General features: G+C 39.5%; 1 protein-coding gene across 3 annotated transcripts in view; it reads left to right on the forward strand.

Moving 5' to 3' along the window:
* The window catches only part of PLCB1 (phospholipase C beta 1), a 373,777-nt gene that overhangs the window by 220,635 nt on the left and 139,638 nt on the right, over positions 1 to 13,504 (forward strand). For all 3 annotated transcript variants that reach the window (XM_042884248.1, XM_042884267.1, XM_042884258.1), the window contains 3 exons: positions 3,754 to 3,833; positions 8,720 to 8,773; positions 9,354 to 9,429. In XM_042884248.1, coding sequence (XP_042740182.1) covers positions 3,754 to 3,833; positions 8,720 to 8,773; positions 9,354 to 9,429 — 210 coding nt within the window. The remainder of the gene's footprint in view (positions 1 to 3,753; positions 3,834 to 8,719; positions 8,774 to 9,353; positions 9,430 to 13,504) is intronic.

The raw sequence follows: 13,504 nt of genomic DNA on the forward strand, positions 1-13,504 counted from the left end.
ACTCTCTTTCCTGACTCTCACATCAGAACTGTTCACACAACTCTAGCACATCCTGGCCATAGAGCTCCCTATTCAGAGCCCAAGGAATTTTATTTCTCTTCAGTTTCATGAGCATTGGATCAGTTCCATTGATAAGAACTGTGAATTCCTCTGTAAGTAAAATAATACCATCAAAGATGGTTCACAGGTTGATTGTTAACATGCTTCCCAACATATACATCTTCTTTTTTTTCCAGCTTTTTTTTTTTTTTTTTAATATTTAAGAGCTTTTTCAGTACAGCAAAAATGTTAAAATAACATAAATACATCTTTTTTATTTTTAAGATAAAATTAGTAATGAAATTGGAAGTGTAGGATTTCAGTAACTTTCTTTGTTACCTTTCCACCAAAAACAAGCATGCAAGGACATTGTCTCTCACATAGTCAGTTCTGATTTGAAGAAAATGTTTTGAAGAATCTGTTCTATCATTTCTTATGAAAGAAATTTCATCTCTCCCATTGAGATGAATGTCTTAGAGTATGTATCATGATGCATGTAATGGATGAGAGAAATGAGTTCACTGAGCAACAGATCTCAGAATGAACTGTTGCTTACACGCTACCTACCGAAGCACAGAGCAGTTACATGATTTGTTAGTTAAGTTAGCAGGAACTGTATAAATATGAATTAATGCAACAGAATGTAGCCAAAAGGAGAGCAGGTTCACGAAGCTCTTACTGTGACGGATGTGACTCGTTCGGAATTGAATGTGTTGGAAGGCAGGCTTCTTCCCGTACCAAAAGGGATCAGTCTGCAAACAGTTTGTTGGCATTGCTGCAGCCCTATTTCAAAATACCCAGATTTATATTTTCCTTTTGTGTTGCAACTGTACAGGAGTCTGCTGCTACTGCGGTGAATCAGAGCTGTTATAACCTTTCCGCAGTAGGCTGTTTTCTTTCTACACATAACAACCTTCTACCCCGCCGAGCGCTCTCACCAAGCGCTACCTTCTGGAATCGCTGCTGCTGGTAAAGGAAGCTGCACGGAGCATTGTGCATGGATTTGGGGGGCAGGCTTTACTCTGCACTGTATAGCAAAACCAAGGAAACGGAACCATTTGGTGGTGAAAGCAGTGAGACGCATCTTGGCTCACAGCTTGCTGCAGCCCATCAAAGTCAGTCAAAAACATCTCCTTTATTTCTTCGGGTCTTTGCTCAGGGCTGTTGTTTCCCCCCTGCTGAGGGTTCAGACCAATGCCTGGGAAGATGACGTGATCCTTGGCATGTTTTCTGATCTTGGTTTTTCAGTTGCAGCTCTACAGTGCCTCTGTAATGAAATGAACACTCTAAAAATGTGAGAAGCAATTAATAAGTATTACTTGCGATGTGGTACCTGTATCATTAGAAACGGCCCAGCCTGCAGGTAGCCCTTAGAATGTTTCGCAAGGGCAATGCGATCACTAGAAGAGCCCAGAAAAGCAAGCAAAGGAACATGGCAAGGCTGTGTTTATAAATAACATTCGTGACAGGCGTGTAATAACTGAGTTCCCCTTAAATTCCTGTGAACAAGCTCTCAGACAAAGAGAAGAAAGAGCTGGGGCGTGGGTTACTCCTGAAAAGTCATCAATCAATCTATTTTTTAGAAAATAGTTTTAAGCCCAGCAGAGTCAGTGAGATCAAAACAAAGTCAATCAAGATCTGCTAAAAGATCTGTTTTTGATTTCTCCACAGTATTTTGTGTTGCCATTAATCTTTGTAACTGTTAGTGTCACAAAGAGAAGTTTTAACTGCTATTATTAGTGCCCAAACAAAGCAGTGTTTACAAGATGAGCCTATTTTGAGCCTGGAAAGATGAGTTGCCAAGAAGAAAAAAGGATTCTGCACTTATACATGTTCTGTTCCAGGAGTCATAGAAGAGCAGTCCCTCTGCTAAAGTAGCTGACTTTTTCTCTAATTATTTCTCACACCCCTGTGTTGTTTTTTTAAATTAGACCTAAGAAGGAAAAACAAGTGAAATAAAAATGGAAGTAGTCATGAGAGGTGGAGGGGAAAAATATCTCAGCAGCAATTGTTTAACTCCTGAACAATGTGGCTGTTTGGAAGGGAGGCAGGAATATCTGTATTGCTCTGCCAGGAATATCCCTCCTGTGCAGTGGCTGAGGTGTGAATTTGTAAACTGCAGATCTATGGCTCTGGTAGTTTAAGGATATCAAAAGCCTATACGGAGGTACGATTACGGGTATCTCTATCTCATCCTCATTGTAAATGATTGCGTGAGACTGGTTAAAGACATCAGATCTGATAACTTTAGAGAATAAATCTGAACACCTTAAAAAATGTATGTGTATAAAATACTGACTTTGTAAACTGCCTGCAATTGATCACCTCATCATGTGGAAGCGTGAGGCTTTTTCGGTAAATCAAGCTGGTAAGCTCCAAAGTAATGTAATAACATTTGTTTCATTTGAAGCCAATTGTACTCTTCATTACCAGTAATTTCTGTCAGAATGAAGTTCTTTCATATTTTACCTCAAAAACAGACGAACAACAACAAAAGAAGAGGTTGAAAACTCCTGAAGAGTGTACATCTAGGAGGGTGTATGGTTATGGGAGCTCTGCATCTGCACTGATGTGAAAGAAAACTCAATTTTAGTTTCAAAGAAAACTCAGAAAATTTCATCAAGTCGGGAAAAAAATCCCATTGTTTGAAAAGACATTGTTTATTTTGTTCCCTTCTTTAAAGGAGTAAAACATAGGTAATCCAAAACTGCACTTGTGATTAAAAAGAACTGCTATTAAAGTTTGAAAATAAGTGCTAAGTTAGCAAGAGAAAAAAATGTGCTGAAGTTTTTAAGGAAAAGCTATAAGGGAAACGAGCAACAGGACAAGCTGAGAGATAACTTAAAGTTACATGCATGGTTCAGTCTTGCTGGAAGCCTGGGAAGGGACTGGGACCGCAGGGAAGGATTTTAGGAACACACTTAGGAATGAGGAAAAAGATGAAAGGAGAAGTGAAGGAGATCTGGAAGAAGCGCTGTGCTTGCAGGCAATTTTTCTAATTGGAGTTGCACCCTTTCTCCCAATATCTATCTGAATTGAATTTTTTTCCTATATGCATCTTTTTTTAAAAAAAAACATGTTTCTCATGTTGGCGGATCAGATCTCAGATGGAGCCTGTAATTACAGTTCTTAATTCAGTACCTGCCATAAGAGATGAGGTGTGATACTTGTCTGAATTGTTTCAAGTCTATAGAGGAAGTGATGAAGAGGCCCTTATAACAGACTTACAAGGTGAGGCACTGCAGCAAGAGACATGTTATGTTATGGTCTGTACCCTGTGCTGTCAAATTTGTCTAGCTTCAGACAGGTGTGAAGCCTTTCAGCCTCACCTTAAAGGATGGTTGTATAGAGTCTCTTTCTTTGCTCCTCAGTATGTCAACCGGAATATTCCCAAACACACAAGAAAATGTATTTTTCTGGGGTGTGTGTTACATCTCCCAAGCTCTTGAACATGCTTTACATAGGACATTTGTCCATATGACTTTTTTCTGATACTGTGGAATGAGATATCTTTAAATATATATATATATATATTTGTAATAGTCTTCATTGTTTGCAGAAATTCTAATCCCACAGACAAGGAGGGAAACTGGCTGGAAAAATCAAGTTCAGACTTTCATTAGGCAATTCTTGCTAACTGTCACTTTTAAAAATATGCAAAAGCAAAGTAAAGGTCTAAACTAAGCCTCACTTAATCAACTTTTATTTCTGTAGGAATGGTCAGATGAAGTGTTCAGTTTGGCAACAAATTTGTTGGCACAGAACATGTCAAGGGACGCATTTCTGGAAAAAGCGTAAGTGGCCATAGTATTTAATGCTGTGGGTGTTGCTCTTTTATCTGCGTCATTTTCCTTTTCTCTTGTTAGTCACATTGTCATCTATTGTTTCTGCTTTGATGAGTTGTCAGTTTTGTAAACATAGGCTGTCCGTTCTTATTGTTTTTAAAGCTTGTTACCTAAACGTCATTTAAAAAAAGTCTTGGTGGTGTCGTTCTTCTCACTAAAAAAAAAAAGAAGCAAAAAAAAAAGTATTAAATATAATCTTCCTGTTGTATGCAAAAGTAGCAACTTCAGCTATAGTCTGAAGATCTCCATTTAATATTGAATAATATTCTGCTTCTGGATCATTTATCTTTCTAATCTCTCTGATTTTTGCATGCTTTAGAAAGACGCTGTAAATCTGCTCATTGAGGTTTGTTGGCACCATGCACAGGTTCAGACTTGTTTTCAACAAAGTACAAAAGCACATTTGGAGTGTAAAAACACATCTCAGAAAGGAAAGAGAACTAAATCTGAGAGTAGCAAGACTCAGATAATAAACGCGCATGCTGAGATGACTTTACTTAAGTCATCGGATTGAGAACAGCATAAAAAAGCCTACCAGATAATGATGACAGTTAATTAGGATACTTGCTGACCTTTTTTGTTCTTAAAGAACTACAAGTTTACTGGTTAAATGCAGCTCATTGTTTTCCAATTCTTGCTTGTAGATAGAACCTCATTCCAGCAAAATACCCAGTAGAGGCTTAGTTTACTAAGACTTGTCTCTGTCCAAGGAGTAAGTTAAAACCCCTGTTTTGTGGACCAGGTAACGCTGTGCATACCTAGTTTTGCTATCTGCACTGTTTTTAGTCAGAAGATTCCTGACTGCGTAACTTCCAGGAACATACTTTTAAGTTACTGGTTTGTGAGAAGTGTATGTTTCCTTCTCACAGTTTGGGTGGTGCAGATGGAAGTCAGCAATAGTTCTCGAAGAAACAAACTTTGAAAGTTGGATGTTAAAGGAATTCTAGTTTTGTATCTGATACTGCTCTGTCAGGACAGCAATGAAATGCTAGGCAAACCAAATGCCAAATGAATGGAAACATTTAACATTTCTTTCTGGTTCTGCATGCTGACACAGTGTGCTAACCTAAGTAGATCAAGGTATCTTTCTGGAAAGTCTTCTAAGTTCCTTCATGATCAGTGGAGAAATGAATTTGTGTAAAATAGGGAAAACGTTTTTTTCCTTCAGGTCTTTCTGGATGTCCACGGGCCTTGGAAGGGCTGGGCACCCTTTCCATCTCCACCTCTCTCCATAATGAAAGTGCATATTAACAGTCAGCATTGCAGGGCTTATATTGGACTCCTGTATTTATTCCTGAGCTGCTGAGGCTAAATTAGATCTCACTTCATCAACACAGATCTGTGTGAGAGAAAGAACAGACATTGATTCTTTCAGCTCCGTAGATTGTAGATCAGGGCTGATTTGATATTGGATTTCCATGTCCTTATCACTTAAAGGCCCAGATGGCCAACAGACTTGGTTGACAGGTGTGTGATAGGGAGGACTAGGGCTGTGCTTAGTATGTGCTTTCCTGTGACATTCAAAGGAGTATGTTGTCACACAGTATAGTAGAGCCAGTCTTATTTGAAGCCATTTTTCTACCATTATTCAAGCTTAATATTAATTAAAGTCACTGAACACATTTTGTCAATTCAATAACAAGCAAGCATGTTATTCCTGTGTCTTTTTTCCACTAATTAATAAATCACTTGGGAACTGTTGGGTTTCCAGGGTTCTTTGCACAGATGCCAAATCAGAGTCACTTAAGGAATCTTTGACTTTGAAGATTAAAACTATTTTCCCATTATAATTGCTGTTTTGAGCAAAGAATTGGTTGCAGTCCTGTCAGTAACCTTTTGATGAAATAGAAAAGCAAATTGCATTAGAGCAGATTTAGAAAGGAATGTTTTCTTTGTGGCAGTTAGTCCCTTTTAGTGTTTGAAGTGCATTACTAAACAGATTGAGCAGCGTCTCTGCTTTGGTCAGATGAGAAAAACAGGGTTAATTTGGAAGGATGTAGCTAATAAATCATGACATTTTGGTTATACAGTACGCATTCCGCTGTTGTAATGCTGCAGTGTATTTTTGTGTTGGGATACAAAAATTACTGTTTCGGTACACTAGTACTGGAGTCACAATAACTGTGATGTGAGTGTGTTCAAAAGTTTCAAAAAATGGAAGACAACAAAACTCCTTTAACGAACCACTACGACTTCTTTAAATCTAGCGCAATGCTGGAAGGCTGGGGTGGGTAATGTTTTCCTTTGGTGACACAGTAGCACAGGATATTTTAGTTTTCAGAAGAACATAAGGATTTGTGAAAATGTTCCTACATTACTTAGGGATATTAGCACGTATTATGTCTTTGAAGTGGTTACAAATAGCATTTTCGGTTGGGAAGAACAGGAAAAGTTATTAGAACCATGCAATTTCTTTTTCTTTTGGTATGCCAGTGGATAAAGTGAAAAATACATTAAAAAAAAAAAAAAGAGAAATACTTCAACATTGCCATGTTTCTCAACAGATCACGTTACAGAGACATTTATAGTTTTACTTAGATTCAAATGGAAGAGATGAAGCACTCAAAAAAAAGTATACTTTGCAGGCTGCTGCTGGTGAGCATTGTGCTGGTTACCAGTGGTCCTTGCGTGCTAGGAGGAACATCAGATGATTGCTGTAAACCCAACTGCTTCCCATTAGCTACTCATGGCTACTAGCAGACTACTGTTTCAGTAGGCACTGAATCACTTACTTAAAAGATGTGAACAAAGGAAGATACCTCCTTATCCTGCTGCCTCAATCAGCATGAGAGAAATCACCCCTGAGATGCTTTTAAATACTCAATTCAAAAGCTGTATAATTGCCAGCCTGTAGATGGTTTCAGCATGTAGTTTTTATATTGCCGCAGACTGGAAATATAACGGGCTTGTCCAGGACTGCTAAATATACACTACTCTCTTGCTGGTGCAGACATTTCATTTACCAGCAATTTGGCTTCTTCCCAGCTGAGGAGTGGCAATATTAAGGGTTAAAGAGAGAAACCTTCAGAGCTGTGTAATAGGAGGGTTTATCGAGGTAGGTGTAGTTGTGTGCAACATCCAGGGGCAATATCAACCTCTGGGAGGGAAGTAATACAGACACCATTCCAGTCAAGTTCTGCAGTCTGCATGCCATGCCAGAGAGATCATGAGACAGGCAGGTAGGTGGATAGACATTTACCTCTGTCTCAGCTCTACGTCCAGGTGGAGGCCACTGGCAAGACCAGGAGTTGGTCTTGGGACTGCTACTCTTCAACATCTTGATCAGTGAGATAGACAGTGCAATTGAGTGTACCCTCAACAAGTTTGCTGATTACACCAGGCTGAAAGGTGCAGTTGCTACAACAGAAGGGATGTTGTTCAGAGGGATCTGGACAAGCTTGAAGAATGGGCACACATGAACAGAATGAGATTCAACAAGGCCAAGTGCAGTGTGCTGCACCTTGTTTGGGGCAATCAAAATACACAAAATATGTGTACTGAATGGGAGAAGAACTCATTGAGGGCAGCCTTTGGAGAAGGACTTGGAGGGTTCTGATGGAAAAAAACCTGGACATGAACCAGACGTGTGTGTTTGTAGCCCGGAAGGCCAACAGTATCCTGGGCTGTATCAACAGAGGGGTGGCAGCAGGGTGAGGGAGGGGATTGTATCCCTTTACTCTGCTCTTGTGACACCCCATGTGGAGTACTGTCCTGGCATGGGGCCTTCAGCACAAGAAAATGCATAGTTGTTGGAGCGAGTCCAGAAAAGGCCAGGAAGATGCTCAGAGGGCTGGGGTACTTCTCTTATGAAGAAAAGCTGAGGGAGTTAGACTTGGTTTGCCTGGAGACGGGAAGGTTTCTGAGAGATCTCACTGCAGCTTTCCACTACTTAAAAGGAGCTTATAATCAGGAGAGGGACTCACTTTTTGTATGATCTGATAGTGAACAGGACAAGGTTTTAAAATAAAAGGGCAGAGATTTAGATTAGAAGCAAGGAGGAAATTTTTTACTCAGAGGCTGCTGAGGTGCTGGAACAGATTGCCCAGAGAGATTGTGGATGTCCCATTCCTGGAGGCATTCAAGACCAGGTTAGATGGGGCCCTGAGCAGCCTGATCTGATTGCTGGCAACCCTGCCCATGGTGGAGGAGTTGAAGCTTGATGATCTTTAATGGCTCTTCCAAGCCATGTCATTCTATGGTATTACTCAGCTAAAGGGATATAGTGTGTCCTTGATATGTGCTTATGCATTACTTCAAACTGAGCATCTTTGTATGGTTTATATAGTGCATACTGCATGCCTGTATTCAGCCACCAGGGAAGAATGTTTTCATTGAAGATAATCAAAGGTAGAATTAGTATTTTGGAACAGCAGCAAGACAAAATGCAAAATTGAAACTGTCATTTGGTCCAGTGAGAATTTCTTAGTAGTGTAATCTGTCAGGTTATGGATTTGAAGATGCTGAAGCTGAAACAGTATTTATGCCTGCACTGGGCCTAGCTGAAAGAAAGAAACCTCCTTCAGCAAAAGGATAGTGAGCGGCTGGCAGCTTGGGTAAGAAGGAGTTTGGGAGGATGATAGCTATGTGCATTAATGGTATTTGCAATGCCCTGTTGCAAGACTGACGTTACTTGGCACTGTAGGTGCATTATTGTTCATGGAAAAGATATTCACTTATCTTTGGTATCTCAGAAGATCTTCATGTTGGCAAAAGACTTGATTGGAACTTAACACATAATCACAGCAAAAGTGTTGAGCTGTAACATTGGTGCAGAGGTACTTTAAAAAGTAAGAATAAAACAGTAATAATAAAACAGCATGCTTTTATCCCTGCAGATACACAAAACTTAAACTACAGGTGACTCCAGAAGGACGCATTCCTCTGAAGAAGTAAGTGTTGCTGTCCTTTCTTACCGTGTAGTCTTATTTAATCTTTGAGTATGAATAAACATCAGGTATGAACATGTGATCCTTCTGTTTAGAATAATCTGTCTATAGCATATGTTTTGACATACTTCAAGGAAAGAATGGCCAGTGATTCTCAGGATGATTCTGTTCAACTACATTTTGGACATAGATTGCCCTTGTGATTTTCAATGATGTTAAGCTTCTCTGCTCTTGTTCCACTTGTGACTAATATTTTAAAAAGCCTAACATCATTTCTTTAGCTCATAGACACATTGTGAGGATTAAATATATTCAAATTGTGTATCACTGAGGCAGTGTTTTGAAGAGAGCTGTGGTGACTTTCTCAAGTAACTATCCTCTGTAATAGGGGCTTGCGTGGGGTAGAATTAAACTCATTATGAGCACTATTAATCTCACCTGTGTTACTAAGCAGTCTGCTAGTGGAAGTAAGTGGCTAAAGACATGATAAACTGGGAAGCAATATCCAGCTTTTAAGCCAAGTGAGCCATTAAGGCATGTCTTAAAGCTGATTAATTCCCTCTGGTTTGTTTCCATTTTGCAGCATATACCGCTTGTTTTCTGCTGACAGAAAACGTGTAGAGACGGCGTTAGAAGCCTGTAATCTTCCATCTTCCAGGGTAAGTATCTTAATTTATTCCTAACCTGACAAGGTGTTGCATTTGTATTCAGTGGTGTTTAGTCTCTGTTGAGTATGATTTGGCCAAGGCTGATTGTGCTTCACTGGATTAGCTCCTGTATGGGTCCTCAGCAGTGGAACTGTTTTTCCCACAGAGTTTACTGCTATCTATTTGAATATTGGAGTATCTCTGATCTGAAATATGGACCAAGAGTGCCTGGAAGAAGTGGAAATGGATTGTAAAATAAGCCAGAAGGTTGTGTAATCTGCTCTGGAATAATCCTATGAGAATGTTTTAAGCATCAGTAACCTGCACACAGTTTTCCAGGTGCAATTTGAGTGCATTGTTTGGCTTGCCATGAAGATAATGGTGTAATGTTTCCTTCTCACAAAAGAGACTATTTAAACTCATCTATTTAAAATAAAAAGTGTACGGAATAAATGTTGAACTGATGAAAGTGTCAAAGCTTTTAATGCTGCAGGGATGTCTCATTGTATGCTGCTCAGCCAGGAGCATTGCAGGTTGGTACTTCACCCTTAAGAAGGCTTCTTCAAGCAGAGTGAAATCAAGTGATTCTAGTTAATGCTAGATTCTAGTTAATTCTAGTTAATGACATCCTTAGCCTTTCCTTCCAGGTAAAGAGTCTCCTTCAACAAGCTTCTTGCAGGATAATTCCTACTTACTAAGTGTAAGACATGGGACAGAACCAGTGTGTAGCAGAGGAGTGCCTGCATCTCCTAATTTCTTCCTCTTGTAGAAAGCGCTGTGCCATGATGTTCATTCAACCTTTGTTTCCCCAATGCTGTCATAATAGAGATAATTCCTGCTGCTCCAGAAGTGCAGTTGTTTGGCCTGTGAAGATTTTGCACCTCAGATACCACTTGCCACTGAGAACTTCCTTCACAGATTTCAGAATATTCGTGTAAGAGATTACAGCAACATTAGCTGAAGGAAAGTGCTTTGAATGTTACAGTATAAAATAGGTGTTTGTCTAGTTGAAAATGTTCTGAGGTTAGAAACATGAAAAGATGTATTTTCAAGGCAGATTTTCATTTAATTGTTAGCAAACAATTTTTTAGTAAGTTATGCAAGAAATCAGTGAAGCTCTGCTTTCAGAATCAGTTGTTTTATTGCTTCTATGTATTTGATGCCAGGAAAGATGAAAAATAATTTATTTCTCACTGCAAAAAAAAAAATCTAAACATTTCTGGAGTCCTCGAAAAAACTGCAGTCTTTTTCTGCTGTTCATTTAAGCAAAGTCAATTTTACATAGACATTGCCGGATACTTGTTGCTGGGATACCATCATGAAAATGTATTTGTAGTGTAAGGTAGATCCTTTCTTTGTTTGGGACAAAAGAGATATGCACTTTTGTGTTGATCACCTTGGGGAAAAAAATGTCTTAGCAGCAAAGCTATCAAAAAGAAGGGATTTCTGAATCTCATAGAGGTAAGAAAGTAGAAGAAAACCAGTTCTTCATCTACAGCTCTTTTCTTGTTCCTTCTTTTCCTGTTCCTGGAAAGAAGAAGATAAAATTTATTTGATCAAATACATTTCTTAATTTCAACTTATAGCTTTTCTGCCCTGCTAACTATGGGACAAGTGTTGTTCCTGTAAAGACTTGAAAAATGGGACTCCAGGCAGCAAACAAGAAGTGAATATAAGAGATTCTTTCTCAATGAAAATGCACCAGATTTTTCAGAGTATTCAAGTAAATGTCTCAAGAAGATTAAACTGTTATGATTTTTGTTTTGTCTGTTTTTGTGGTTTTTTTTTTTTTTAATTTTGTTGGTTGTTGTGGGTTTTTTTGTTTTTGTTTTTTTTTGTTTTTTTTGGGGGGGGGGGTTGGTGTGGAACTGGTGGGTTTTTTTGTTTTGGATTGACATTTTTTTTTTAGTCCAAGGTGCCTTATAGCTTTTGAAGAATTTTATTTCAGTTTCCTCTTTGGTTTTGAAGACTAGTTTCTGCACTGCAGTTAATGTAGAGGTTCACAGTAAAGCACCAGCAAACTTGATTGTTTACACAAAATAAAACAAGCAACTGTTGAATCCTATCTGTGCAAATAATCTGAATTGGCTGTTGTGCTGCCAAATATAAAACAGAAAGGATATAGATGTTATAAAAACAGAAGGGTTACCAGGCAAATCGTAAATCAGCAGTGCTTGAAATTAGTAGAGAGTCTTAATCACAAAATAAAATTGTATACCAGTATTTCACAAAGCCAGAATTGAGAGATGCTGTAATGTGTAACAGAAAGTTTGTGATTCGGTCTCAAAAAAGAGATTAGCACATAAGGTGTGTGGGTGGTTCCAGTGAGATGTGAATGGCTCAGACCAGAATGACGAATGGGGCAATGTATGTGAATTGCTTTTGGCAGGCAGAATTTTGGAACCCAAGCAGAGTTGTCCAAAGTTGTGCCTGGGGTGGTGAATGCTTACAGCAAGGCTTTTCTCTCCCCTCTGTATCTTTATAGTCCATTAATTATGTTACTGGTAGGAAGTAATCTAGAAGAGTCTATATTTATGGTTGATGACTTCTGAGGTATATTTTCTTAACTAAAGCTAAATGAGAAATAAAAGCTTAGATCGCAGATTATAAGAAAAGACCCACATTTTTTTTTTTCAGTGTTGAGTACCTTCAAATCCTTTGAAAGGGAGAAGATATGTTAAGTCAGTGAGAGACTAATTCTTTGGTGATCACAATATTAACATCAAAAATGCCCTTAGGAGAAGCGTGGGCTTGGGACCAGTAGCCTGTTGAACAGTGATTGTAGTAGCTATTGTGGATATTGGGATGCCATCTTGAAAAAGAAAATGTGCAAGCTGTATGTATTCCAGCCTTTAGGAAAACAAGTGTTGGTGGTCCTCTCACCCAAAAGTACAATAGATTGAACTGATCACAGTGCAGCAGATGAATTTCATAGGTAGAGCTGTGCCACCAGGAGTCATCTCCAAAAGCAACTCTTGCCATCCTCCAGCTTCAAGCTTCACACTTCATCCACCACTACAGTGGATTTAGCTTTTATGCCACTGGGGAGTTATCCAGCTCAGAAAGCTGATCCCATGGCAAAGCGTTCAGGGTCATTTGTGATGAGTGAACTCTGAAGCATCTCACCCTGCAGCAGGTAGGTTCTGAGCAAGGGAGGTGTGAGGTGAGTGGAACAAGTTACTGCCTGAACTGTTCCAGCTGAGTGAAGGGAAACAGTGGTTTTCACTGATCTTGAATGAGTGCTTCTGCAAGCTAAAAAGTTAGCAATGGAGAAAACCACCATTCTCATGACATAATGCTAGGAAAAATCTTTGGTTTTACAATGTAATCTAGGAATAACTGGTTTTCTCTTTGTGAAGACCTAGTTGCCAGCATATGGTTAAGCTGTTAAAGCTGACTGTGGCACGTTCTGTATAGGTGCTGAGGACATTGCTGCTAGCTCCTGTTTTCCCTGCTCCTCATTTAGAATCCTGCGCTTGTGAAACTGCTGCTTACAGGTTGTGCTTGCACAAACAACTCATTCTCAAAACTGGGGTTTGTCCAGGATTCTTTGCACTACTCATCACTGAGCTGCCTCTGCTGATATCTACCTCGCTCTGAACTCCGGGGCAGCAGCTGTGCAGGTGTTTACTCTAAGCCTGTCTGAGTCAGGGAGAAGATGCTACAGGCTTTGCTAGGTTTAAGCAGGTACAGCAGCCACTCGTGGTCTGCAAAACTAAGGAAGGAGTAACGGTGTGAGTTCTGCTGCCCTTCTTTTGCCATGAGCTGGATGTGGAGCCTGGGGATGGCTGACAAGGGGGAGCAAGGAGCTGCCCAGTCTGCATGTGTGAACACAATCACTGAATGGTGATCATGGTACCAGACCCATCTGCCCTTTACAGATTTTGTAGATGAAAGGAGAGAGAAAGTGACGCCCCCAGCTTTTTTTTTATTATTATTATTTCCTTTTAACTTAAAGCAGGAAAAGTATTGCAGAATTTCCTTCCTTCTACCAAAGACTTGAATTGACACTTCCGGTTCCCTTGGCAACTGCATAAAAAGGCGGAATAAATAAAAGCAATGATAGCCTCCATCAGCAGCTTGCTCC

Source organism: Lagopus leucura, unplaced genomic scaffold, assembly GCF_019238085.1.
Source record: "Lagopus leucura isolate 7727_CA_CO unplaced genomic scaffold, USGS_WTPT01 Super-Scaffold_73, whole genome shotgun sequence".
NCBI lineage: Eukaryota > Metazoa > Chordata > Aves > Galliformes > Phasianidae > Lagopus > Lagopus leucura.